Source organism: Vicugna pacos, chromosome 6 (genome assembly GCF_048564905.1).
Source record: "Vicugna pacos chromosome 6, VicPac4, whole genome shotgun sequence".
NCBI lineage: Eukaryota > Metazoa > Chordata > Mammalia > Artiodactyla > Camelidae > Vicugna > Vicugna pacos.
In genome coordinates this window covers 85,311,495-85,338,046 of record NC_132992.1, presented here as the reverse complement: position 1 = coordinate 85,338,046, position 26,552 = coordinate 85,311,495, and the positions used below count along the sequence as shown (strand labels likewise).

General features: G+C 39.0%; 1 protein-coding gene and 1 pseudogene across 1 annotated transcript in view; both read right to left on the bottom strand.

The window, feature by feature from the left end:
* The window catches only part of GOLGA5 (golgin A5), a 29,355-nt gene extending 14,374 nt beyond the window's left edge, over positions 1-14,981 (bottom strand). The window contains exons 1-7 of the mRNA XM_006208218.4: positions 14,736-14,981; positions 12,058-12,634; positions 7,087-7,314; positions 5,812-6,031; positions 5,244-5,367; positions 4,328-4,531; positions 467-637 (exon numbers count right to left, since the gene is read on the bottom strand). Coding sequence (XP_006208280.1) covers positions 467-637; positions 4,328-4,531; positions 5,244-5,367; positions 5,812-6,031; positions 7,087-7,314; positions 12,058-12,604 — 1,494 coding nt within the window. The 5' untranslated portion in view covers positions 12,605-12,634; positions 14,736-14,981. The remainder of the gene's footprint in view (positions 1-466; positions 638-4,327; positions 4,532-5,243; positions 5,368-5,811; positions 6,032-7,086; positions 7,315-12,057; positions 12,635-14,735) is intronic.
* A 4,759-nt stretch (positions 14,982-19,740) lies between these two features.
* Positions 19,741-20,734, bottom strand: LOC140697049 (serine/threonine-protein phosphatase PP1-gamma catalytic subunit pseudogene; annotated as a pseudogene).
* Between the last annotated feature and the right edge of the window lie 5,818 nt (positions 20,735-26,552).

Genomic DNA, 26,552 nt, shown 5'->3' with positions numbered 1-26,552 from the left:
TATTTGCTACACATAAACTATAGATTGTAAGATTATGCATGAAACATAAAAGATCATCTGTAAGCCCTTTCTAATATTAGAAAACATCCCAGTTTTACAGACAATTAGACAAGTCTAATTTGTTTTTAGCCTCTAGAATGTAAGATCCGTAAATATGAAGATTCTGTCTGATTCCCTGTTATAACTCAGCCTCGAAGATCCCTGACACACGACAAATACTTGGTAAGTTTCTGTTGAATGAATGAATCTGGTTACCTATGTTTCTTATTCCTATAACCTTAAGTCAATCAATGGACAAGAAACCTACTGCTTTAGGTTCACTTCTATATAGTAACCAACATTCCTTAAGTTTCACACATTGTTTCATTAATACCCTTCCTCCAAAATATAGAGTCCGACATCTCTCAACCTACTAATAGCTGGGGCTAAACGGTTGTCTGTGAAGCTGAACTGTAATGACTCTTACCTGTAATTCGGACCTCAGCTGATGTACCTGACCCATTAGTTTCTGTATTTCCTCCCTCTGCATCTCCTTCTCATGTCGAAGCTCTTCTAGTTCCATGCTGTTAGCAGTACTGCTGTCTAGGCCTTCAAAACCAGATCCTTCCTTTAAGCTGCTGATCAGTTTTTCTTTGGACTATTATAAAAAAAAGAATAAACAAAGCAGAGATTAGCTTGTACACTGACTACCACCTACCACTCACCAACTAAACCACTATGGAAATATTCCAATCATATTTTCCATCAAAGAAAGTCCACAGACTGTTGAATCCACAGGGGTGAAAATGCAACAGAGCCTCGCTGTTCAGTGTTCTTAGATTTTAGTCCTCAGGACCATGTTATTGTTAAAAACTTGTTAAGATTTTTCTCACTCTTCTTATGTTTTTTTACCCATCACATTCCACTCAACAAATATTTATGGAGCACTTACCGTGGGTTTGGCACTATGCGAAGTGTCCTATGTAATAAAGATAATGTCTCTCACTCCAGATAGTACTCTCTGTCTTATAAACGAAAAGGGAAGTGACAAATTCCAGCAGAAGGCAATAAACACAAGCTGAGAGGACACAGTAAGAGTACTTGCACAGTTCTGAGGGGGAGAAACCACTTCTGGGGAAGAGAAGGCTTTACTTAAAAGACAGCATTTATGCTGGTCCTAGAACATGGCTAAGATTTTAAAGATGTAGAGAAACAGAGGACAAAGCATGAAAATGCAAAAGGACAAGGGCCCAAAAGTATTCTGAGATGTGTTCAGATAGCATGTTAGGACCAATGTGTGGGGCTTCAGATACCAGGCTAATGTTTGAATTTTATTTGGCAGTCTAAAACAAATGACCAGAAAGTGGACAAGAAGTGCTATGATCCGGGGGGGAGGGTTCAGCTCAGTGGTAGATCACACAGTTAGCATGCACAAGGTCCTGGGTTCAATCCCCAGTACCACCATATATAAACAAACAAACAAACAAACAATCACACAAACACACAAACAAACAAATAAATAAATTAACCTAATTACTGCCCTGCCAAAAAAAAAAAAAAAAAAAAGAAAAGAAGTTATGTGTCCAGAGATGCACTTTACGAGGGTAAAACTGGCAGTGGTATAAAGCAGAGGTTCACAAACTATGGTTGATGGGCCAGGTCTGGCCAGTGGCCTTTTTTCATATAGCCTGCAAGCTAAGAATGTTTTTTCACATTTTTAAAGGATCATAGAAAGTAAAAGCACACTATATGATGGAGAGCACATATAACCCACAAAGCCTATGATATTACAGAAAAACTTTGCCAGCCCCTAGTGTAAAGGATGAGTTGGAAGAAGAGATTTGAGTAGCAAGACTAGTTTAAAAAGCTGCTGTAATCCTAGGCCAGCAATAACAAGGACCATTAGTTCTTTCACCTAAAATATAAATATTTGAAAGTCACTCTTCTCCATCAAAAAGTTTCTCCTTTTTATGTGGTAGAATTATGGGTGATGTCTTCAAACTTTTCTGTATTTTTCAAATTTTCTACAGTAAACATGATCAGATCTGTATCTATATACCCATATGCCCACTTCCTACATTTCTCCTAACTATCCCTTGTTTGCCATCGCCACTGCCACAAACTTAGATCAGGTCCACCTTAATTATTACCATTATTTTTGATAACTGGCTCTTTATCATCTACATCTCACCATCCCACTCCTCATTCCTTCAATGTACTCAACAATTTACTGAGTCCCCACTGAGGGCCAGGCACTGTGCTGGGGGATTCGACAATAAACAGGACAGAGATCCAACTCTCCCCTAACTCACAGCTGCCACAGTTCTTACACTTAAATCTGATCATCATGCTGCTCAAACACTCCAACACCTCCCCACTCCCCTACCATCACCTATAGGATAAAATCAAAACTCCTTTGCATGGTATGCAAGGCCTTCCATGATCTGGCTTCTGCTGTTATTAAGTTTTATCTTCAATCTCTTAATCTCTAATACTTGATGCTCTAACAACAGAGAACTAGCTGCAGTCTCCTAAACACACCATGTTCCCTTGGGCCCCTTTGCTCTGGCACAGGCTGTTCTATCTGAAATCTCCTCCCTACCATGAGTCGTCCCACTCATCCTTCAAGTCCCTCTCTATATGGCATCTCCAGTGATCCCTCACATCTCCAGGCAGGTTTTAAGGGCTTCTTCTTTCAAGCTGCCATTGTACTGCATCAATAGCTTCACTGTGTCAACTGCTCAGTATCTTTTCACTGAACAGAATGTTTCCTTTCTAGAGGACACATCTTTTGAGCACTGTATCTTCAGCACCTGTCACTGTGCCTAGGGAATGGTTAGGTACTCAATTAAGTACCTCTTAGACAAATTAACAAAATATAGTGATATAAAAAATAATTAGAAGCAAGAGTTTGGAGGAGATGGATATGATACTTCATGGAGGCAGAATGAAAAGGGTGTTCATAACTAATAGGAGGTAGGGGCTAAAGGAAAAAGGTGGAGTCAAAATGACACTGCTGTTTTAAGCTTCATTGCCTAGGAAGATGGCAATGTTATTTACCAAAACAGAAAAATGAAGGAGAGGCTGCTTTAGGGGTTGGGATATCCCATGCAGAGAAGCATGGCAGGCATTCAGAAACCTGGTAGGAAGTTCAAGTTGGAGGCATGTGAAGTTGCAACTAGTGACAGAATCAGAGTATATGATAAAGCAAAGTAAGAAAGAATAACAAAAGAGGGTTTAGGACAGAATTTGAGAGAACTGCTACTCATTAGAGATTAAGAAGAGGACCCAATGGAGACAGAAATAGCAGTAAAGAAGACAGAGACCTAAGGAAGTACAAGTGGCATGAGAAGGCAAGTTTCAAGAAGGTAGGAGGGTTCACAGGTCAAAAAGCTCTACCAAAATCAAAGTGGATGGAAACTAATAAGAGGACAGAAAGTAACTGTTTAGGTCATTAAAGACTTTTGAGAAGACAATTACAGAAATGAAGTGCGGACAGAAATTATATGAAAGAGTTAATGTTAACAGTTCGAAAATGAAGACAGCAGATATCACAATAATTCTGCTAAATGTGATGCTAAAAGAAAGGAGAAGGACAGGAAAATGGATCAAAGTGGTCAAAAGAGCCAGTAACGATGTTTTTTTCTCAGGTAGGTGTTTCAAGATCTAGTCTTTGTTATTCCACTAAGTAACAATGTGCTCTTGAGCAAGCGGAGCCAGAAGAAGGCAGCTGAGAGATACAGAGAAAGAAAAAGGACAGACTTATGCAGGAAGGGCTTAAATGAGGTGGGAGGAGATGGAATCAATGTACAGGCAGAAAAATTACCCTAGAAAAAAAGTGAAAGGACACGTTTTCCCTCTGATATGAGAGGCAAAGGAAAGAAAAGTTGAAAACTACATTGGATGACTGCAGCCTGTTTTAGTAAACTAGAGGGTAAGGTCATCTTAGGTCTAAGAAAAGGGGGAAAAAGCTGGGGGAGGAGATTCTGAGAACTGGATAAGGCCTAGGCTAGTTGCTCTGAAAAATTCAAAGCAGGTTCAACAAGGACGAATATAAAAACTGTTAAAAAACAAACACTGATGTTATCACGGTGACTAAGGTGACAGGTTGAAGACCTGAACTAGGTAGTAGCAGAATAAATTTAAAAGAAAAAAAGAAAAAAAAGGTGGTAGGAACAGGAGACAATTCATCTTTTTTTTTTTAAATAATATTTCTAAGTAGAGCAAGGCACCTGAAGCAAGTCAATCCAGTCAAACAGGAACAAACCATCTCACAGATCTGAAGTCTCCAAGTGTCTCTCAGTCAGCTGGCTCAGTCAACATTCACACAGGCGCACTGCATGCTTACTTGGAGTATTCTAGTAGCTTTCTGCTTGTAGTCAATTAACTCCTGCTTAGAGGACTCCACGCTGGACTTCAGCATTTTGACTTGCTGCTGTAGCTCATCCACTCTCTTCTTCTCATCTGAGTATTTTCTTTCTGCCAGAGTAACTGCTTCTGCCAAATTCTGACGCTCCACTTCCATTTTATTAAGGCGTGCAGCAAACTCACCCTGTGACAGACAAATTTTTATATCATACTTATTATATCATTTTGCTTTGAGATATATTTTACAACCATCCATTTAGATATCTTATGGGATTTATTAGCTCAGCCCAACAACATAACAGGGAGGTAAAAAAATATTCTTCATTTGTTAGGAATTGAAGAGAAGGAAATCTGAGGTTGTGTCTGTCTCCCAAACATGGTGATGCATCAAAATCAGTTAGGAAGTCTGTTAGATATATAGCCACCCGAGACATCCCTCAGGATTACTAAATTGGAATTTCCAAGACTGGGCTTGGAAATCTGTTTTTTAAGAAGTTTCCCAGGTGAACCTGGTCACTTGGATACTAGGTCTGGCCTCATACTGACTATACTTCAATAAAAAAATACATATACAAAAAAAGAGAAAGAGTTTAAATAAAGAGAATAAACAAGATGCCCCAAATCAGCTTTTAATCAAATAATAGTACTATCCACTGCACAAATTAAATGAAAACATATCTAATGAGTATTAAATATTTTAATTGTATTTCAACATACAAAATTAAATAAATTCAGCAACTATCAAGTTAAATTTTCAAATGCTTAGTTTTTGTCACAGCAACAGAATTTTCTGGAATGCACTGCAGAATTTTACTAGAGTAAATGGGTTATTAATGGCATAAAGTCACTCCACCTCATCCAAATAATAAAAGTATGCTGCTGTGTCCCATTCTGACCTGCATTTGTTTATAACTCTCCTGCTCTCTCTTCAGGGTGGCATCCGCTTCGTGTAGCCTCTCCTGAAGAGTCTGTAGAGCTTGATTCTGCAGGCTGCTGCCTTCGCTGTGATCCTGCAGTATTCTTAAAGAAAACACATCCCTTGAAATAACTCTTTTCTACAGTATATCAAGTGAAAAGGTAGAATCATTTTTAGAGCATTAGCATATTAGGACAAAAAAGATGGTCTGAGTAAAACATTCTTACAGAAATCTTTTTCCCTTTTAATGGGCTGTCATCTATACCTTTAGGTATCAAATACAAGCACAGTCCACGTCATTATACATCAAAAGACTAATGACACTGCTCTTCAAATATTTTTAAATTCAGAATTTGCTAAAAACACATCTCAAGATTCAAATAATAAATTCATTTTTAATTGCACACACTTCCAGCATTACCAAGAGCTCAATTTTCCCTCTTGTAAATTTCCAAAAGCTAAATTTTCGTAAGTTAGTACACTATCATGTTTATCATTATTTGACAAACACTCTAGCTCATTTTTTCATTATTAACAGAATGAGCTACCGTGATTTTTCACTCTGTAAGGTTTCCAATGCTTCTGTGCGAGTATGCAGTAGCTGGTCAGCTTCCTGTAGTCTCACTTTCAGTACAGCCAGCTGGGAATCCTTTGCAGCCACAGCTTCAGTCAGATCATCTACTTGGGCTCGGAGTTCTCGAGTTATTCGATCACTCTTTGAATGGTCAACATTCCACTTTTCCACTCGTGCTCTTGCTTTGTTTAATTCTTTAAAAAGAAAGAAAGAGAGAGAGAAAGACTGATTTCTCTATACAAGTAAACACATCTTTCTCAGAGCACACAGAAATTCTCTTTCAAGGGGAAGGGTATGGCTCAAGTGGTAGAGCGCATGCTCAGCATGCAAGAGGTCCCGGGTTCAATCCCCAGTACCTCCTCCAAGCAGAAATCAATGAAGAAACCAAAGTACCTCCCACTCAGCAAACAAACACAAGAAATTCTCTTTTGAGTCCCTTTAGTACTTATTGCCAAAATTAGGAGCTTACAATTATCTTCAGATTTTTTTGAAGACCTCCATTTTTCAAGGCCAACATTCATAGCTATATTACAGTTAACTGGTTGGAAAGGGGCATGAAGCTAGAGGCTTTTCTACAAATTTTTTTCTGAAGATATAAAGAATTTGGGAGCCAAAACCTGTAGATAACAGAGTTCACAACACTAAAATGGTCAGTGGATTTCTGGAGTTCTGCTAGAGACAGGAAAAAATGCAAATCCAAATCAAGGGTAGACAATGTATAGGAAGACCAAAAGAAACAAAAACAAAACCTGAAGATAAACACTGGAAAGAATCTGTTTCTTTCAATTACTGTGGGAAAAAGATGTTCTTTTAACCTAGAAAACTGGTGCAGAAAGAGCAATATAGTGCAGATTTCCATATCCTTATATTCCAATACCATCTGTAACTGCAGTTTGCCAGCAAAAAATACATATTTTTATTGTATATTTTAAACATTTATATTTAAATATAGTAAACTGTCCAGGGTCTGTGGAAAAACTCATCTGGGTAAAGTGAAGAAAGTCAGTCTAACAAATCTTAAATTATCTTCCTATTCATGGTTCCTAAAGAATGACCAAAGAGGCCAGTTTTCTGCTTCAGGTGGGTGGAAGGAAGACGGGTCCTATTTCCAAATCTGGGCCCTGTATTTCTTTAAAAACACTATTTTACAGTTCTCATCTGAAATATTTCTAATAGTTTAGATATAATCTAGTTTTTAGTTTATTTTTAAAATAAATTCCTAACCCTGGATATCTAAATAAGGCTCTACCTTCTTGAGTTTCCTTGGATCTTTGAAGTAATGAGGCCATTTCTTGATTTAAAGACTGGACTTCATTCCTCAGCAGTTGATTCTCCAGTCGAAGATTAGATAATTCATGTGTTTTGCCATCATCATTAGGTGTTGGGTTGTGATCAGCACAGGCAGCATTTGATGATACATTTTCCTTTGAAGAAACCTCTTGGCGTTCATGGCCAGAATCTGAATTATTAGAGGCTTCTATAGAAAAAAATACATTTTTGTTACATTGAAATGCTCACTACAGACAACATACACATTAGTAGCTTACTTTGGTAGAATGCCTTTTGGCTCAATTGACTGCTATAGCTAGAATACCTTAAAAATTCTTAATAGACTTTCCTCTGATGAAATTTCATTCTCACACATAGAGCCTATAGACCTCTAAGCGAAGTCTGGATACACTGAATGAATGGTGTCAAAGAATAGATGCAAGAATGGGAAGAGGAAAATCAGAGATAATTTACATGGTTGGGTTTAGGTAAAAGGATTTTGGTTTCCCTTTTGTCCATGAATCATTTTTGAAAATCAGGGAGAAGTTTCAACACTGGAAATATTGGAAAGGCATAAAAGAACAGCTGTGGGCTTCAAGGTAAGAAGAGTAATTACAGGTCAGAGCAATTTGTTACATAGCAAACTGGAATCTAAAATCCCTTACCCAAAGAGATACTCATTAATTCAGATACCCATTAATTCAGGTTCATCTTGCTTTTAATTTGTTACTAAATACGATGCAAATACACTTTTTACTTACTCCAAAAAAATTAAGTATGGGCTAAAAAATGAACTATATGCAAAAGTTCTCAACATTTTTAGTGATCAAAGAAATGCAAACTAAAACCACAATGAGAACCAATACACACCCGCTAGATGGGTAAAATTAAAAAGACAACATCAAATGTTGCCAAAGATATGGAACAACTGGAACTCTTATAGATTGCTGATGGCAGTATAAAATGGTAAACACTGTGGGAAAAGTTTTCACAATTTCTTATGAAATTAAACATGTACCTATCATTTTACCCAGTAATTCCACTCCTGGGTATTTACCCCAGAGAAAATGAAGACATTTTCCCACAAATAGACAAGTAGGCCTTGCACCTTTATTCACAATGACCAAAAACTGGAAACAACCCCAAAGCCCATAAAAAAGAGTGGATAAATTGTGGTATATCCACACTATAATAAAATACTACATAATAAAAGAGAATTATTAAGTTATCCAATAACAAACATGAGTGACTCTTACTAACATGTTGAATAAAAGACAACAGGTAAGAAAGGTAAGAAACATATTCATACTATATGATCCCACTATTTACTGGCAAACATAAGAAGTTTCAGAACAGACAAAAAGTAATCTAAGGTGAAAAAAATCAGAACAGTGGGTGCTTGGGGGATAGATTAACTAGAAAAGGACAAGGGGTACTCTCTGGGGCAAAGGAAATGTTCTTTATCATATAAAGGTGTAGGTTACATAGGTATAGCCATTTATCTGTACAGCTAAGATTTGTGCGTTTCAATATAAGTAAAAAATGATGAGACAAACAGGTAAATTTGAATACTAACTAGTTATTAGATGATACTAAGGAGTTATTAAATTTTTATGGTGAGAATGGTGTGAATGTTTCTAAAACTTGTATTTTTTAGAGTTAATACTTATAGAAGAAATACTATGACATATATGATTTGTTCCAAAATAATTCTGTAGAGCATACAGGTAAAGAAAGGGATTGGAAATGAGAGGATATAAATTTGCAAGAATGGTTATGAACTGTTGATTATCATCACTGGATGAAAGGTAATATGGGGGTGGAAGGGAGCCATCAATCTCTACTTCAGTATATTTGAAATTTCCAAGATAAAGTTTTTTTTTAAATGAATAAAAATTGAGAGAATTTTTAAAAATTATTTTTAATTTTATAAGATTCTAAAAAGAAATAAAGTATATATCCAAACTTGTAGGATATATCTAAAGTAGTATTTAGAAGGACATTTCATTTAAAAATGAAAGGACGGGATTAATGGGTTATACATCCATTTTTAGGATTACAAAAACAGCAAAATAAACCCAAAGAAAGCAGAAATTAATAATAAAGACCAGAAATTAACAAAATAGAAAAGAAACACACTAGAGAGGATCAACATAACCAAAAATGGTTCTCTGAGGGAGGTATTATAAACTACCTTATGCCAATAAATTTTTAAATGAACATGATGCTGGAACCCATCAAATTGTATGCTTTAAATATGCATAGTTTATTGTATGTCAATTATACTTCATTAATGCTATTTTAAAGAACAGGCATCTAGCACAGTGCCAGATATTGGTATTCTTCAGGTAGTATCTGTGTTCAAGCTTTGGTTTCTGCAGTTAGTATAAATGATTAGTGTCTGTCAAAAAATTTCAGCTGTGACATTATTTTCCTGAAATTAAGTAAAATAAATATAATCCTCCCCAAAGTATATGAAACAAATTCTTAGAAAAAAATATAACTTAACAGAAACAGATTTAAACAGAAATGGAAAACTAATTGAATCAATAGCTAAATCTGCCACTAAGAACACTCTAGACCCTGATGGTTTTACCAGTGAGTTCTAGCAAATATTTACTGAAATTAAGTTTGGTTTTAAGTTTAAATAAATCAACTGATTTGTATACCATATCACTATTAAAGGAAAATCATGATATTTCAATACACACAGGAAAAAAAACTGCTAAAATTCAACATAAAAACTCCAACTAGAAATACATGGCAACTTCCTTAGCTTGATAAAAAGTACCTGTGAAAAACCTAACACAAACTGAGACAGTCAAAGCATTCTCTTTAAGACAAAGAACAAGACACCAAATTGGTTTCAGGTATTAGCCAATGCAGTAAGGCAAGAAAAAAAAAATTTTTTTAAGTAAAAGGGTTAAGAAGAAAACAGTCATTATCCACAGATGATATTATTGTGTCGAAAATATAAATAAATGTACGGAAAAATATGAAGCTTAACAGCTATCCAGCTTGCTGTGTGTGTGTGTATTTACAAAAACCAATACACAGCAACAAACAGAAGATAAAATATTTTAAAGGATACCATTTATAAGAGCTTTAAAAAATATAAATTATCCAGGAATAAGTTAACAAAAAGTATGCAAGACTTTTATGGAAGAAACAATAAAATCTTAATGAAAGATTTAAAAAATAATTATACTATGTTAATAAGTTAGAAGAGTCTATATTGTAAAGATGCTGATTCTCATCTACTATCTATATAGAAGGAACCCAATAAAAAGACCAAGAGAATTTTTGTGGAACTTGGCAAGAAAATTCTAAGATGCATATGGAAGTATAAAATTCCCAATAGCCAAAGGCATTCTTAAAGAAGGACAAGGTGGTAGAATTTGCTGAGATATAAAGACATATTATAAAACCACATTAATTAAGATAATGTGGCACTGGCACAAAGACAGACAAATAACCAATGAAATAATTAAGTGTCAGAAACATACCAATATATGGATGGATATTTGATATATGACAGAGGAAGTATTGCAGATCAATAGTGAAAGGAAATATTTTCAGTGATGCTAGGATAACTGATTTCCACATAGGAAAAAAGGGAATTAGATGCCTACCTCACACCATACGTAGAAAACAACTTTAGGTAAACATCATTTAAATATGAAAGGCAAAAGTATAAAACCTTTCCTATAATAGAGGAAAATACCTTTATGATCTCAGGGTAGGGGATCATTTTCTAAGACACAAAAAACAACCATAAAGGAAAAAAATTAATAAATTCATTACATTGAGAATTTTTATTCACTGAGGTATCATAGAAGGAAAAAAAAGGTAAAACTATAGGAGGATGTGAAAGAATTACCATGTAGAATATATAAAAATATGTATGAATCAATAAGGAAAAAAACAATGCTTCCACAACACTCTGATCATACCTCAACTGCTGGATTTACTACACTATATGAATTATCTGTGTACATGTGTATCTTATCCACGAAACTATAACTCATTCACTTCTATATCCTGGTACCCAACAGGTTCTTAATAAATGTTTGTGTAATTAAACAAAAGATAGCCGAGAAGAAATTTAGGATTTTTGTACTTAATTGATCAACTGCTAGTGCATGTACCTGTCTTGAAAGTCCAAAACCTCTCTACCACTTTTTTATCTTGAAATACAAGAAAGACTTTATTCACTAACAGCTAAGACTAGGGAAGAAGCCATAACATTTAAGAACACAACAAGCTTCTATTAATCATCAATTCTATAAGGAACCCCTGCAAGAACCTACCATGTTTATTGTTATTTTTAAATGCTTAGTAAGTACTCAAATTAGCCACATTATCATGTTTATATCATTTTTGCAGGTGAGAAGATGTAAATGTAGAAGTAACTTCATAGCAAATTAGACAACTGAAAACCAGAATTCTCTTACTTCACTACTAGGTCAATGCCTTCAATTTTTCAACTTGGATCAAAGTTGAGTTTCTCAGCTTCACTTCTGGGGGAATGCAGGGGGAAAAAACACACACAGAAACCTCAGAATCCAAAACATATGTGAAGTACAGCCTCCTGTCATTTTTATAATACCAATGACAAAATGAAATGAATGGAGATAGTCCCAAATCCTAAACTAAACATTTTCCTTCAGATTTCAAAATATTCTTTTTTGTATCTTAAAACATCTTAAGAGAATCATTTTGGACATAAATTCTCAAGATGCTGGGCTGTTACCAGACAGACAACATTCAAAAGTCCCTACTATAACTGTACATTGGCTAACAGGGTTCCACGCTGTCTCCCTTGTTTACGCCACACATTTCAGAGCCTGCCCTTGGACCAGCAGGACAGGTAACCAAACAGAGGATGACAAATGCTACCAGCACATTCAATTTGCTTAACTGTCAAAGAAACAGACGACTGATTAACTACCGTGGCTTTGGCTCCCAGAAGGATTTTCTTCAATGGTTTTGACGGTGGTTGCACTGGTGTTCACAGAACTGACACTTGTTGTCCGAGAACTCTGAGAGACAGGTGTCTTGCCCCTTTCTTTTTTGATTTCCACTTTCCCGGTAGGTTCCTTCTGTGAACTATTAAGAAAATCAAACAGCAGCTCATCATCAGGTTCTGACTTTTTTCTTCGAACAAACTGGGATGAAGGCCTAGGAACAGATGCATTTTCAACAGGATGGGAGGCCTCCCCTGATGTCCTAGATCCTACTTTTACACTTGCGGTGCCAGCTAAGATGGTGGCTTTTTGATTTCTAATATTATCAGCTGCTGAGGAAATGTAAGTAGCTTTAGGTCCAGTCTGGTAGGTCAAATCTGTATTTTGCTGGTGAAGCTCAGGATAGTCAGTATTTTTGCTATAAATAATGTTGCTGGTGTTCTCTTTCCTACTGAGAGCTGTTGCAGCCCCTTGATCAACTCTGTTTAAAAGATCTTCTGCCTTTCCAGCAAGATCAGCAAACCAGGACATGATGGTAGCAGAATAATCCTATTGGTGAACCTGTAAAAAGGCCATAAAATGATCAGTATGGCATAAGAGCATAGCTTAGAGGTTAAGACGAGGCTCTGGAGTCAGGGAGTCCTGGGTTGGAAAGTATAACCCTGCCTCCTATTGCTAACTTTAAGCAAACTACATACCGAAACTAAGAATCTTTACCTAGAAAATGAGGAAAATAAGTGTACTTACATTACAGGATAGTTTTAAGATGAAATAATACATTAAAAAACACTTTGAAAAATGCCATTGCAGACACTCATTTTACTATTTGCTATTACCGTGATTACAACTACTACTATCATTGTTATTCCTATTTCAACAAAAGGTAAATCTTAATGTAGCAAAAGCATCCAAATATCAAACAATCAATATGGCAAAATTCCAGTACAACCAAATAATAAACAATTCTCCAAAGTTTGTTTTAAGGTGCTAAAACTTGAAGAAACTTCGGATTAACACAGAAGCTATCTTAATGTTAAACTGCACACTATCGTGGACAATTTAGGCATGCATATATGTAATCTGTCTAAAGTACACCTTAAGTTAAATTCTCAGTACTTACTATATGCACATTAAGCTAAGTTCAGAATAAAACAATATGATTACATAGCCACTCATTTGATACATATATTTGAGTACTTATCCAGTGCCACAATAAGTCAAACTAATGGTGATGAAATAATTAGTTTTCATGACATAGAGTAGCGTAGAAAAAAGTCAGCCACCATTTCTTGCATGTGCACATTGTTCCTTCTGCTTGGAGCACTCTTTCACAGTTAACTCTTTTTTGATCCTGATCCTCATTTGAATATCATCTGCTACAAAGACAACTCTTTCTTTCCATCTAACTTAGGTCCTATCATTCTCTGTTCACACACTATTCTCCCTCACAGCCCTTCATGTTTTATGTGGTGCGGTTTTTTTTTTGGTTTTTTTTTTCCTGTCTCTCTCTACTGGGGGAGGGAGGTGGGGGAGTCGGTGGATACAGGCCATGTCTGTTTTGCTTACCAATGAATTCCCAGTACATAGTAGGCACCCATAAGTACTGCTGAATGGAATTAATTTTTATGTTAGATGCCCTGCAGACTTCATCTTTAGCACACATAATTTTCACGACCATATTATGCGGTAAGCAGCAATACTCTTTCTTCACAAATAGGGAAAAGGTTTAGAAAGATCCTAGAGATTAGACAGCAGCTCAGATAGGCAAATCTAAGTCAGCCAAACCTACTTTTTAACCCCTGCCTTCCCCATCTAGCCTCCCAGTATCTGAAAAATCTCAAGAAGAAATTCACCCTCTAAACTTGCGCCTTACAAAATGCCACGGTTATTCACAGTTTATGTGAAATCAAGTGAAAATGGAAGTGACATGCCTTATAACACATAAAACTCTCTACAGATGTATTATTCTCAAGTAAACATTGGTGGTAATTGAGACAAATTATCCCTTCTAATAAAGCAATCAAAACATACTTACTAATTCCTTATACCTTGCTTCCCATTTTAAAGTTAATAAGGTTTTAAAACAAAAGCCTGAGCCTTAAGATTGATTACCCAATTAAATGTTAGGATGGACCCTGGGCGCTTGCCCCATGGACAAACGGACATCTCTAGCAGACTTCAGAGGTACAGAGCCCTCAAGAAATGATCAGAAATTCCCCCCAGGAAACGGTCCTTGCCGTGGTGAAGAAGGGACGGTACGTGGGACGGGGATGGGTCGGCCGGCGGCGGTGGCAGGGCCTGCTACGAAGGCCAGGTGTCAACACACAGGAAGGGAGGCTGAGGGTCAGCCACCCGGTCTCAAGGAGTCCGTTGTCAGTGGCTCCCAGATAGGCAAGTACAGACCCTCACTTCGCTCCCCTCCCACCTCGTTGAGCCTCTTGTGGAGGAAACAGGCCAAACCAGGCTGGGGATGGCGGAGGGAGGAGAGGGGAGGGCATTAAGCAACGTCCGCGGAGGCTCAAGGGGGCTCTTCTGCCCTCTTCCTCAGTCCCCAGCAGGACCGAGAAATCAGAATCTCAGCTGAGAGGATGCCACCCCGCCCCTAAGGCCGTTAACGCCCCAAGGGACCAGTCGGCCCATTGTGCCACCGCTGCCGCCTCACCTGAGGACGCTGGAGCGGCTGCACCGCGGCCTCGTCGCCCTCCGGGGCCGCCCCTCTCAGCAGCCGATCCGGAGACGATCCAGGCTGAGCAAACCTGGTCCTCGACCTCCCGCGGCCCAGTACTCTTCCGGGAGACGTGGAAGAGCGGTGAGGACCCCAAAACAGAGTGGCTACAGAGCTGCCTGAGCGGCCGGGAGCCTAGAGCAGCTACCTGGAGGTGACTCAGGCAGCAGCGCCGCCGGCTGCGGGGCCCTCGCGCCTGGCCACGCCCCTTTTCCGCCTGTGGTGAGAAAGGGTGGGGCAGGGTCTGCGTGCGTGTGACGTAGCTCGCCTTCCGTAGAGGACGGCCTCCAAGCGGCCCGCGCAACATTGGAGGCCACGCCTTTAGGGGGCGGGCCCCACTGCGGCCCACGTGGGTGTCAGAGGAGATACCCCGTCTGGAAGGAATTTGAGTCCTGAGACCCAGGTGGACTTGCCAGTACTTACCTTTCCCTCTTTTGCGAATGAGGATGTTGAGGCCAATGGCAGGAGGTGGAAATACAAAAAGCAAGATCCCTGATTTCATTCAGCTTACTTTCTAGTGGCAGAGACATACTTAATAAACCAGTGAAAGAACAAGACAATTTCAGAGCGTTATCAGCGCTGTAAAGACAAGATAATGGGGAGATTTGACTAGAGGTGGCAGAAGCACTTTAAATGATGTGGTCAGGAAGGTTTCTCTGAGGAGGTGATATTTGAGTTGAGACCTAAAAGATGAAAAAGGCCAGTAAAGGACTTTCCATACAGCAGTTATTGTAGTTATGTTATGCATGTGGTTCACTGAATATTTGAATTAAGTCTAAAATCTACATTCAGTAATTCAGCAAATACTCAGCATACTCAGCACCTACTATGCGCACAGTATTGGGCTAATTTGGCCCTAATGACAAGCCTACAGCATAGTCCCAAGGACTCCAGAGTTTAAGAAATTTGTCTAAGATTATCTACTCTAATAAGGAGTCCATATTACTCCAAAGCCTGTGCCCGTAGACCTAATCTTTTACTGTCTCTAAATTAAATATTGGGAATAATTACAGCTCTTTCTTTTCTTCCTCTCAAGCCAGGTTTAGCCCAGTCTAGTGAACAGAAAAACTTTCAGCAGCACCAGAAAATAATAATAGCCTCTAACAGTTGTTGTGCCTTTATTAAGTGCAGTATATTGTGTTAAGCCTTGGACGTACTTCACCTCATTTAATTCTCACAACAACCGTAAGGAAGGTACTGTTATTAGCCTGTGATGGGTGGCATTGTTGTTCCCAGCTATACGTGGCTATTCCTGTTAAGGCTGTAAAAGATTAGTTAATAGCAACCTAAATTAAATAGATTCAGGAGATCAGAAGGGGGAGCTCTCACACCATGGGACCAGAGCAGAGCCCAACAAGAAGTAGAAAGAACTCTCTTCTTTCCTGGCGACAATTCAGCTGATGAAAAGCTGTGGACACTGTTTACTATAGCCCTCCCAACTTCCTTTTCCCCTCTATAAAAGCATCCTTCCCTTGCTATGTGAAGACTTGCACTTGGCTCACCATGGTTGCAGACCCCAGATTGCAATTCTCTGCTGATCCCAAATAAACCCATCTTTGCTGGAGAAATACCTGGCAGTCTATTTGTTTCAGGTCAGTAAGGATTTTACATCATCACCTATTGCCATGTGACTGCAATGCATCCTATGGGAAGAATGTCCTTTCCAGCTTTACTGATCACAGGCTTGATCATATGACTTGCTTTGGCCAACAGAATGTGAGCAGAAGTGCCTTTCACCACATCTGAGGAGTTGTGTTAAGAGCCATTAAGCGCTCTTGATCTTTTTCCTCTCCAGCAAGAATGGCCTGTCCCAGGTAGAGCCGCTCCCTCAGTCTGGGTCCTGGAAGGAAACAGATGTGAAGCAGCCCATATGAAGAAAATTGCCAGTGGGCAGACCCCACCCCACCACCATTCCAAAGAATGTTTCAAGAATTCCCACATAAATTCCCTAAGAGAGTCAGCATATAGAGACCTACCATCCAGAAGTCATTAGGGCCAGGCTAGATTAGCCAGAGAAACAAAACAACCAACAGAAAGAGGTTACAACTTTGCCTTGTACAAGATATACACACACAAAAAAATACTAGCTACAAAAGAAAAGATTAAAATTTGGATTTTGTTAAAATTAAGAATTTATTTTCTTCCCAAAAAAACCTGAGTGAAAGAATTTATTTTCTTCCCAAAAAAACCTGAGTGAAAAACATTAGGGCCAGGCTAGATTAGCCAGAGAAACAAAACAACCAACAGAAAGAGGTTACAACTTTGCCTTGTACAAGATATACACACACAAAAAAATACTAGCTACAAAAGAAAAGATTAAAATTTGGATTTTGTTAAAATTAAGAATTTATTTTCTTCCCAAAAAAACCTGAGTGAAAGGCAACCAACCCAAAGATCGGTAGAAAATATTTACAATACATGTATCTGACAAAAGACTTGAATCCAAAATATATAAAACTCTCCAACAAATCAATAAAAAGATCAATCAACCCAACAAAAATGGACTACTATCTTAAATAAGAACTTCATAAGAGAAAATATCCAATTGGCCAATGCACAGGAAAAAGTGGTCAACACTATTAGTTATCAGATAAATACAAATTAAAATCACAATAAAATACCTTTACCAAATTGCTAAAATGTAAAGAGATGGAAAATACCAATTGTTGATGAGTTTGTGGAGCTGCTAGAAAACTCATGCATTTCTAACAGAACTGTAAGTCATAGAACCACTTTGGAAAACTTAGGTTCTATCCATTAAAGCTAAATATAGGCCTACTCTATGTTAGCAGTTCCACTCAAGAGAAATGGAGGCAAGTGGCCATCAAAAGACACATACAATGGAAAACAAGAAAGTATCCATGCAACAACATGAATGAAAAAGACATACTTGAGACATACAAAAAACAGTGCTGAGTTAAAAGAAACCATTTCCAAAAGATCACATATTGTATAATTCCATTAATATGAAGGTCAAGAACAGGCAAAGCTAATCTATGATTATATAAATTATAATAGTAGTTACCTTCGGAGGAACCAGATATTGACTAGGAGTGGTCAAGATATAGGCTTTTAGGGTGCTGATAGGGTTCTGTATCTTAACTTTGGTGATGATTATAGGTGTGGATATATAGGTAAAATTTATTAACCTCTATACTTAACAGTTATTAACCTTATTGCATGTATGTTACACCTCAATTAAAACTATTAAAAAGTATATATACAGTTTGAAAGGATAATTCTACTTTTAGGAAATTATCCTACAGATATACTCACACACAAAATTATTAATTACAGCATTGCTTATAATAGCAAATGCTGGAAACAAGTTAAATGTTCACTGATTAAAAAATCTTGGTAAATGCATCCAATGGAATACTATGCATCTGTTTAAAAAAAAGACAGAAGCTCTCATGTAGGGATATGAAGAATGCTCCAAGATCTTAACAATATATGATTTTAAAAAAAAAATAAGAAAATGGTGTTTATAGTATGCTATCATGTACAAATATCTTTTATGAATAGAGTCTGTCTCTTGAAGGACACTGTCTCTGCCTCCTGGGAGAACTTGGCTCTAAAATAGGAGTGAGAGGGAAGTTTATTCTTCAGTAAATCCTCTTTTGTGTATACCCTTTGAACTACATACCATATGAACCTATTATTTTTTAAAAGTTAATAACATTAAAAATTTTTTTGACTTTGAACACCCTTTTTTGACTTTGAACACCCCAGCTTGAGTGCAGGGAAGGGACATACATTTTATCTTTTTTGTGCTATGGGCCCCTTTGCAGAATTGTATGTGTGTGTGTGTCTTTTTAAACAAGTTTATCATTTAATAAGTCAGTTCATTTTCACCACAAAGTATTGTACACAGTCATCTGTTGAAACATTTCTTTTTAACAGATCATAGTTTTAAAAAAGTCATAGATACTGTGAGTTCTATATAAACTGGTGGATAGTAAGTTAATTCCTTTGTTTTGACTTATAAGCCTCAACTTCACTGTAGAATAAAGAATGTAGGCCAAAGAAAGCATTATCAGTCACCAGTTCAGAACAGTATTGTTTCTGTAATTTGAAGCTTTCTGAGTGGACGGATTCAGACCTGATGTAGCTATACAAAGATTACTAAATGAACAGGCTATGTGGAAATTGTTCAAAATGTTATTAACTTTAATTATTAATAAGCTAGTAATTATGTGACTAAGTGCTATTCAGACTCAAAAACCTGTTTTGAATCCCCAGGAAAGCCGTATGTGTACACAACCATGCCACCTTGTACTTAGGGGAGTGTCAAAACATATTTCAACAAAAACTTTGGCTTTAGGAAAGAGTTACAAACATTTAAAATAATGGCTTTTAAAAAAACAAAAAAAACCCTAAAATAATAACAATGACTTTAATCATCATTTAAAATATTTGGTAGGGGAAAGTGTGCTTTAATTAAATATACACCAAACCAGGGATGCTGGCAAGGTTGAAATTTACTCCTAACGTTGACAGTTATAAAAACTAATTTGCATATGACAAGACAGAGAAAAAAGCAAACCCTCTGAAACAAACTTTTTAAAAATGAATGTTCACAGTGGTTTGTATCAATGGTATGCATTTTATGATGGTAACAAATTGAGCAGCCTAGGACTCTCCTTATATCCTAAAGAAAATGAGCATTGGCATTATTGATGGGTTGTACTGAATTTAAAATAGATCAATTGTACACTTACTCAATAGAGAGGACAGTTTTTAACACCATCATTAAAGTTGTTTGCAAAAGGAATGGAAAATTAAAAAAACAAAAACAAGACATTTTTTCTTGGGAATGGGGAGTCTTTTACTTGCTGCTAACCAGCAAATACTATTCATTAAGTCAAAAATGGAAGGAGCAGGCCCACAAACGCTACTTGAGCAGGCTGACCAATACACGTTACAGTTTTTAAAATGAAGGTTACATCCTATATGTTACAAGTCCCAATAAGGCAGTGTCAAAATGAATCCCATTTTTTGCATGCTTTGTGATCATATTCCTTGGAGGCGCTACCAGGTCTCCTTTTTCTCTGTAGGCTTTAAAATCTGAGAAGAACACATTAGTGTTTTGTCCACATTCATCATGGCACCTCCAGTGTCAAACTCTCCACAATAATCAGGTGCAGAAAAACAGTGACCAACTGCCTCTTTGCAAAAATATACATCCCTCTTCAACCACTTGATGATCCAAATCATGCTTATGGAGAAATTTTGCAACCACTTCTGCACCAAACGTGAAGGACACCAGGACACCTCTCTGTCATTTTCACCCCAGCCTAAGACATCTTTATCTGGGTCAGAGCACAAAAGATTACAAAGACCTTGATCTGGTACATCAGTTGGTCATATAGTTTTTGGAACCTGCTGTACAGATTCAAGATCTGGTGATAAACTTCCATGACAGCATACTATTTTCTCGTTCATGATGGCTGCCATCAGTAGACAGTTAAAGCACTCCATGAAAGTTTTCCACAGTGTAATGTTGTACCTTCTTTTACATCCATCGTAAAATTCATACATTCTATTGATGCCGGCACATTCGTGGTTTCATCTGAGATGAAAACTATTCTTGGGCTATTTGTTATTCTTAGTCAATAAGAGGCAGATAGTCTCCAAAGACTGTTTCTCCTTGTCCACATAGTTTCCAAAAAAAAAGGACTTGCTTTCTGGTGGAAAACCACACTGTACTCCAAAAGTTTAAGCAAATCATAGTATTGCTGGTGGGTATCATCACATGATTTGAGTGGTGTTTCAAGCTGTTGTAGGATTGGTGGACTGAGAAAGATCTCTCAGGAATTTAAGCAGAGTACTCTGATTTCATTTTGAAGCTGGACATTCTTATGCGGCTTGGAGCCTCTCACTTCCAGCAGCCATTGGATGATGCTGTTCATGAGGAGTTTATCTCTACCTGCCATCGCCTTCCCACTGCCAACCCTCCCACAGCCCCAGCGGCCTGGGCTCACACCCGTAATTCACTCCTTTCCCACACTGGGAGCATAGGGGCCGCAGCAACCATGGTGGTGGTAGCAGAAGCCTCCCATGAGTCCCTCCTCAAATGCCCCACTCCCTGCTTCCTCCTTCTCTCCCCACTATAACCGCAAGGCAGAACTGTGTTTTTAAAAGCATAATATAATACACGCAAGATGATAAAGGAAGCTATATTGGAAATATTGAAATATAGTTATAAAAATATTTTTAAACCATGTGATTCAGTACTCTATGTACTTTAAAAAATTAACACATCAAATAACAGTGTGTAAAATTAAAGCTAGTTTCCCTACTCTGGCTCACAGGGCGCTGCAGGAACAGGCCCAGGCTGCCCTCTCCAGCTCCATCTGGAACTGCTCCCCATCATGCTCACACGGTCCAGTCATCTCACCCTCAAGAACATTGGCCTTGATGTTCCCACTGCCTGGAGATTTCCTCTCCACACATCCCCCACTCCCCCACTGCCCACATCCCCACTTCGTACACTGGTCCCTTCCCTCCTTCAGGTCTTGGTATAAAAGTTTTCCCCTCTGGAGGCTTCCCTGGCCACTCTGAGTAAGCGAGCTCCTGTCCTTCTCCCCATGGTACTTCTTTCTTTTCCTTTATAATATTTGTAATAATACAATTTTTTGGTATAATTATGCAAATTTATAATAATTTGTATAATGTATATATATTTTAATTTGTTTATTTACTTAGTGTCCATCTCCCCTCCATGAAGGCCTACATCACATCTGTCTTTCTATTGTACCAAGCACCTAAGACAGGGCGTGCTACTTGGTAGATGCTTATGTATTTGTTAAATGAATGAACACAGTGGTCCCACCCTGTGGCTTAGAGGAGCTGGTTCCATCAGATGGGTAGGTATCTCAGAAAGAATCTATTGCATGTGTAAGCACCCAGCACAATACCTGGCACACAAAAGGTGCTTAATAACTGGTAAGTGTGATTTTCTATGTCCCTCTGAGTTTTTCCCCACATGCCTTTCTGCTGATCCTTCTCCATCTAAAGTCTACATCCAAAGTCCCAGTTCCATCCAAAATGAATGCATGGGCCTTGCCGTGAAACTCCTGGACCTCTCCCATCCAGCCTGCCACAGGGCCAATTACCTCTTTCCTCCCAAAACTCATCTCAAGTAGCTTCCCTACTTGGCTTTCAAAAATCCCAGGAACACAGAGGTGGAACATCCAGCTGAAATGCTGGAGGCATTCCAACATGCAAGCATGAAAAAGCCTAGTGGAGTTCTCCAGGCCTGAGAGGAGGGGTCTTCATGAGGGGACAGACTGAGGTATGTTCAAACAGCCAGACATGAGGGGCAACATCATCTTTGCAGTTAGGTGTGACTTTGGTGGTGTGGCCAAGGGCAGGATCAGACCAGCTCCCTTTCCTCAGGAGCCAGGAGGTAAGGGGGTAAGGGTCTCAGGAAGGAGGGATAGTGTTAGGCTAACTGACGTCCTTCAAAGTTCAACAACTCCCATTTCTGGGCTCTCAGATGTCTGCCTGTGATCCCTCAATAGATAAAGTACATTCTTTACTAGGTGTGTTTGCCCTAACAAACTAATATCCCTAGGCAATGCCTAATCTCACAGCAGCTCAGGCTGGCTTGTTTCAGCCCACCTTATCAAAGTCATAAACCCCACCACCTCATCAGACCCTAAACTTCTTAACTCACCTACAACCAATGAGCGACTTGTGCACAAGCTGATCAGGCACCTTTGACCCAACCTTACAAAAGACCCCAAGAACTGGCCCTTGGTGCTCACACAGGCACCCCTCGTCTGTGTGGCCTGCTGTTGTCTATGGCAGTGTAACCAAATAAACTCCTTTCTGTTCCCATACTTTATCTCTGCTAAATTCTTTTACCAACTCATGTATCACTGGCTCACTGACCAGCCACCCCATTGTGCCCACAACAGATAGTGAGTGGGTGCTCCCTGGTCCCAGAGGGCAGAGGGAGGAGAGGAGGATGCCCAAGTCTTGTGTTGGGGGCCCAGAAAGGGGCACTGCTGGGTCACTGATATCGTTCCTTTGTAAACTGACTGTTAATCATGATTTGGGTATCTGTCATCTGAAGTGGTGTAGCTGTGTGAAGCCTGACTCCCACCTAGGAAGCAGCCACATAAATGCATGTTTGCTTTAACTAGTGTCATTCCTGGCTGGCCTGTTCTCCTGTAAGCAGGGAACTGCAGCAGCCTAGCAGAGACTCAGTGCCATGCTTTACCTTCCAATGCTATTTCCTGATGGGTACCCTCTGCTCCATCCAGACAGGTCTCCCCACTATTCTGAGGACAAATCTTGTGAAGTTCCCATGTACTGGCCTCCTTTTACATGGGCCACCCTGTCTTCCATTCACTCACTCATTCCATTTTTGCTGAGTTATCTGGTCTATGCCAGGCACAGCTAGGCATTAAGGAGACAGATGAAATGTCTGCTTTCAAAGAGCCTGAAGTCTGTCAGGATAGATAAGGAAACTGACAGTCATAAACAAGGTAGTAAGTCCTGCAAGGGAGGCCTGAGGAATGAGTGCACTGGTAAATTGCTGAGTAAAGAAGTCTGGCTGTTTGAACATACCTCAGTCTGTCCCGTTTCTTGTTTGTAGAAAAAGGCTTTGGTCTCCTAGGTCTTCCCTGAGTTCCAAAGAGCAGACTCAGGCAGTTACTAATTAGGGACGTAAGGGAATGCAGAAACAAAGGAAAAGCAGTCAAGAAACAATAGTTCAGTGATAAAACAGAGTCTTAGTTCCTCTCCAAGGGACATACATAACAATCTGACATATCTTTGAGTTGTTCTGAAGAAAGAAGACCCTCCCCCTTCCCCATCCCCATCCTTATAGTGATGGTGACTACATGCTGGCCACAAGCATGTGGACCCCAGACTGGTTGGAACCAGAAGGTTGATGATCAAGATTCCTGAATCACTACCCTGTTACCTCCACCAACCAACCAGAAGAAAGTCATGCACCCTGCAGCCCTCACCCCAAATGTTGCCTTTAAAGCCATGCCTGAAAGCCATGAGGGAGTTCAGGGCTTTTGAGCATGAGCTGCCCATTCTCCTTGCTGGGCCCTGCAATAAATGCTGTACTTGCCTTCACCACAACCCAGTGTCAGTAGATTGGCTTTACTACACGGTGGATGAGCTGACCCAAGTTCAGTTCAGTAACATCCTGTGCAGCTCTACATCTGGCTCTTCCTGAGTTATATCCTTTCACAATAAACTAGTGCTCTAGTAAGTCATATGTTTCTCTGAGTTCTGTGAGCAGTTCTAGCAAATTAATCGAACCTGACAAAGGTATTTTGGGAACCTCTGATTTACAGCCAGTGGGTCAGAAGCACAGATAAAAACCTGGGCTTTGTAGCTGGCCTCTGAAGTAGGCAGTGGGGATGAAGGGCAGTCTTGTAGGACTGAACACTTAACCTGTGGAATCTGAAGCTATCTCCAGGCAGATAGTGTCAGAATTGAGTTGCATTTTAGGATATCCAGTTGGTGTCTGAGAATTGTTTGTTGGTTGGGGGAAACACCCACCCCCAAGTTGGTGTGGAAAAAAAAGGAACAAAGAGTGTCACTCATCCTCCAGTTAGATGAAGGATTAAATCACAACCCACTGCAGTTGCCCACTTACAGTGTACCCTGAGGGGAATTAAAAATGGAAAAAACAGGTGAGGCATTCTGTGCTTTGGATAAACAGGCCCCAGACAGTTAAGAATAGGCCCATAGGCAGCTAAGGTGCATATCTCAGGAAGAATTTCAGTGACCCCAGATTCTTGCACCTATCCATACATCAAAGAGCACTAATATTATGACTTTAGATATCAGTTCTTTGTGACTAGCAGTAATCTTTTACCAAGATGTATGCTTGACCCCATGTTTTTCCTAGCCCCCCAAATTCATGTATATACTGGCTCCTCCCCCACCTCTTTGGAGCAGATCCTCAGACTTATCTGAGAGCCTGTTTCCCAGGGTATAGGTCTCAGTAAGACCCTGAATAAAACTCAACTCACAGCTCTTAGGCTGTACTTTTGTTTTTTCCTCCAGTTATCACTGGAAATTAGAACACAAAAAGAAGGTGTATCTCCTAACTTTGCATAGCTATACCTAGTTTAATTTCACCTGTCTGTGAACTTTACATACATGGAGTCCTTGTATATGTTTTCTTCTGTGTCTGGCTCATTTTGTCAATATTAGGTATGAGATTTAACCACTTTGTTGCATGAGGAATTTTCATTATATATATAATTTTCATTATATATATATAGAGAGAGAGAGGGAGAGAGAGAGAGAGAAAGAGAGAGTGCTATTAAGAGAGAGAGGGGAGTGAGATGGGAAACTGGAAAGAATGAGTCTGACCATTCTTCTAAGGAATTTTACTGTACAGGAAAAGAAGATAAGAGGGCAGTTTCTGGAGGGGACATGGTGGGGTCAAGAGAGGGTTTTTTTCCTTTCCCTGCTTTTCCTTTTTTTTTTTAATTAAAGTATAGTCAGACAATGTGTCAATTTCTGGTATATACCACAGTGTCCCAGTCATGCATATACATACATATATTTGTTTCATATTCTTTTTCATTAAAGGCTATTACAAGATATTGAATACAGTTAGTTCCCTGTACTATACAGAAGAAATTTGGTCCCCCCCCCAACCCCGCTTTTCTTTTTATAAGATTGGAGAAAAAACAGCATGGAAAAGCTCTCTTTGGAGGAAGGAAAAATGATAATGCAAGTGAGAGATGGAAGTCGAAGCAATGCCCTTGGGTTGACGAGAGGGGGTGGTGCGTACAGGGCATGTGTGCAGGGGAAGGTCTTAGCTAGGAACACAGACAGTTCATTCATCTGTCAACTTAAAGAAAAATGTATACTGTGAGAGCTGTGAGTTAAGTTTTATTCAGGTCTTATTAAGGACTATAGCCCAGGAAACAGCTTCTCAGATAGCTCTGGGAACCTGCTCCAAAGAGGCAGGGGGGAGGCTAGTTTATATGTGATTTCTGTTGTTGTTAGGGAATACATGTAGTCAGCAAACATCTTGGTAAAAGATCACTGCTAGTCACAAAGAACAGATGTCTCAAGTTAATGATTGTAGCACTTCTCTGTAGAAGATGAAAGAAGCAGGGTTCATTAAAATTCTTCCTGAAATGCATCAAAGTATCTAAGGACCTGTTTGTCCAAAGCACAGAGCATCCTGTTATCATCTTTAATTTCCTCTTTCTGAAGCACAGGATGCTTCATCCTGTTTTTGCCATAACCTTTTTGTCTGAAGCATGAAGTGCACTGTAGGTCAGCAGCTGCAGCGGGTTGATCTTTGTAGACTTGGATGGAGAGTGAGATGCTCTTTGCTCTTCTTTTGTTTGTGCATCCTAACAGGAAGCAAGGCAGACTATACAGACACAGACGCAGGCGTGGGGGTGTGGGTGGATGTGCTGGGGTGGGGGAGAGCTTGTAGAAGTTCTCTTTTGATTGATTCACTTTCCTTAATGAAGTAAAGAAATGAGGTTGCTGGCTGCAGATGTGGATCGGGGAGGTCATGGGGTTTTAGGAGTGAGAAAATGTGAAAGTGCCACTTAGCACAGGTGGGAATGTGAATTGAATAGAGAGAAAATGGGTGATTCTGGGCAGCATCCAGGGCCCACTTGAAGCTGGAGGTCATGAACTATACTTCTTTTGCAACTTCCTGTGAGTGTATATTTTAAAATAAAAAAATTAAGAAGTGCTCTTATCTTTTAGAGATATATATTGAAATATTTATGGATAATATAT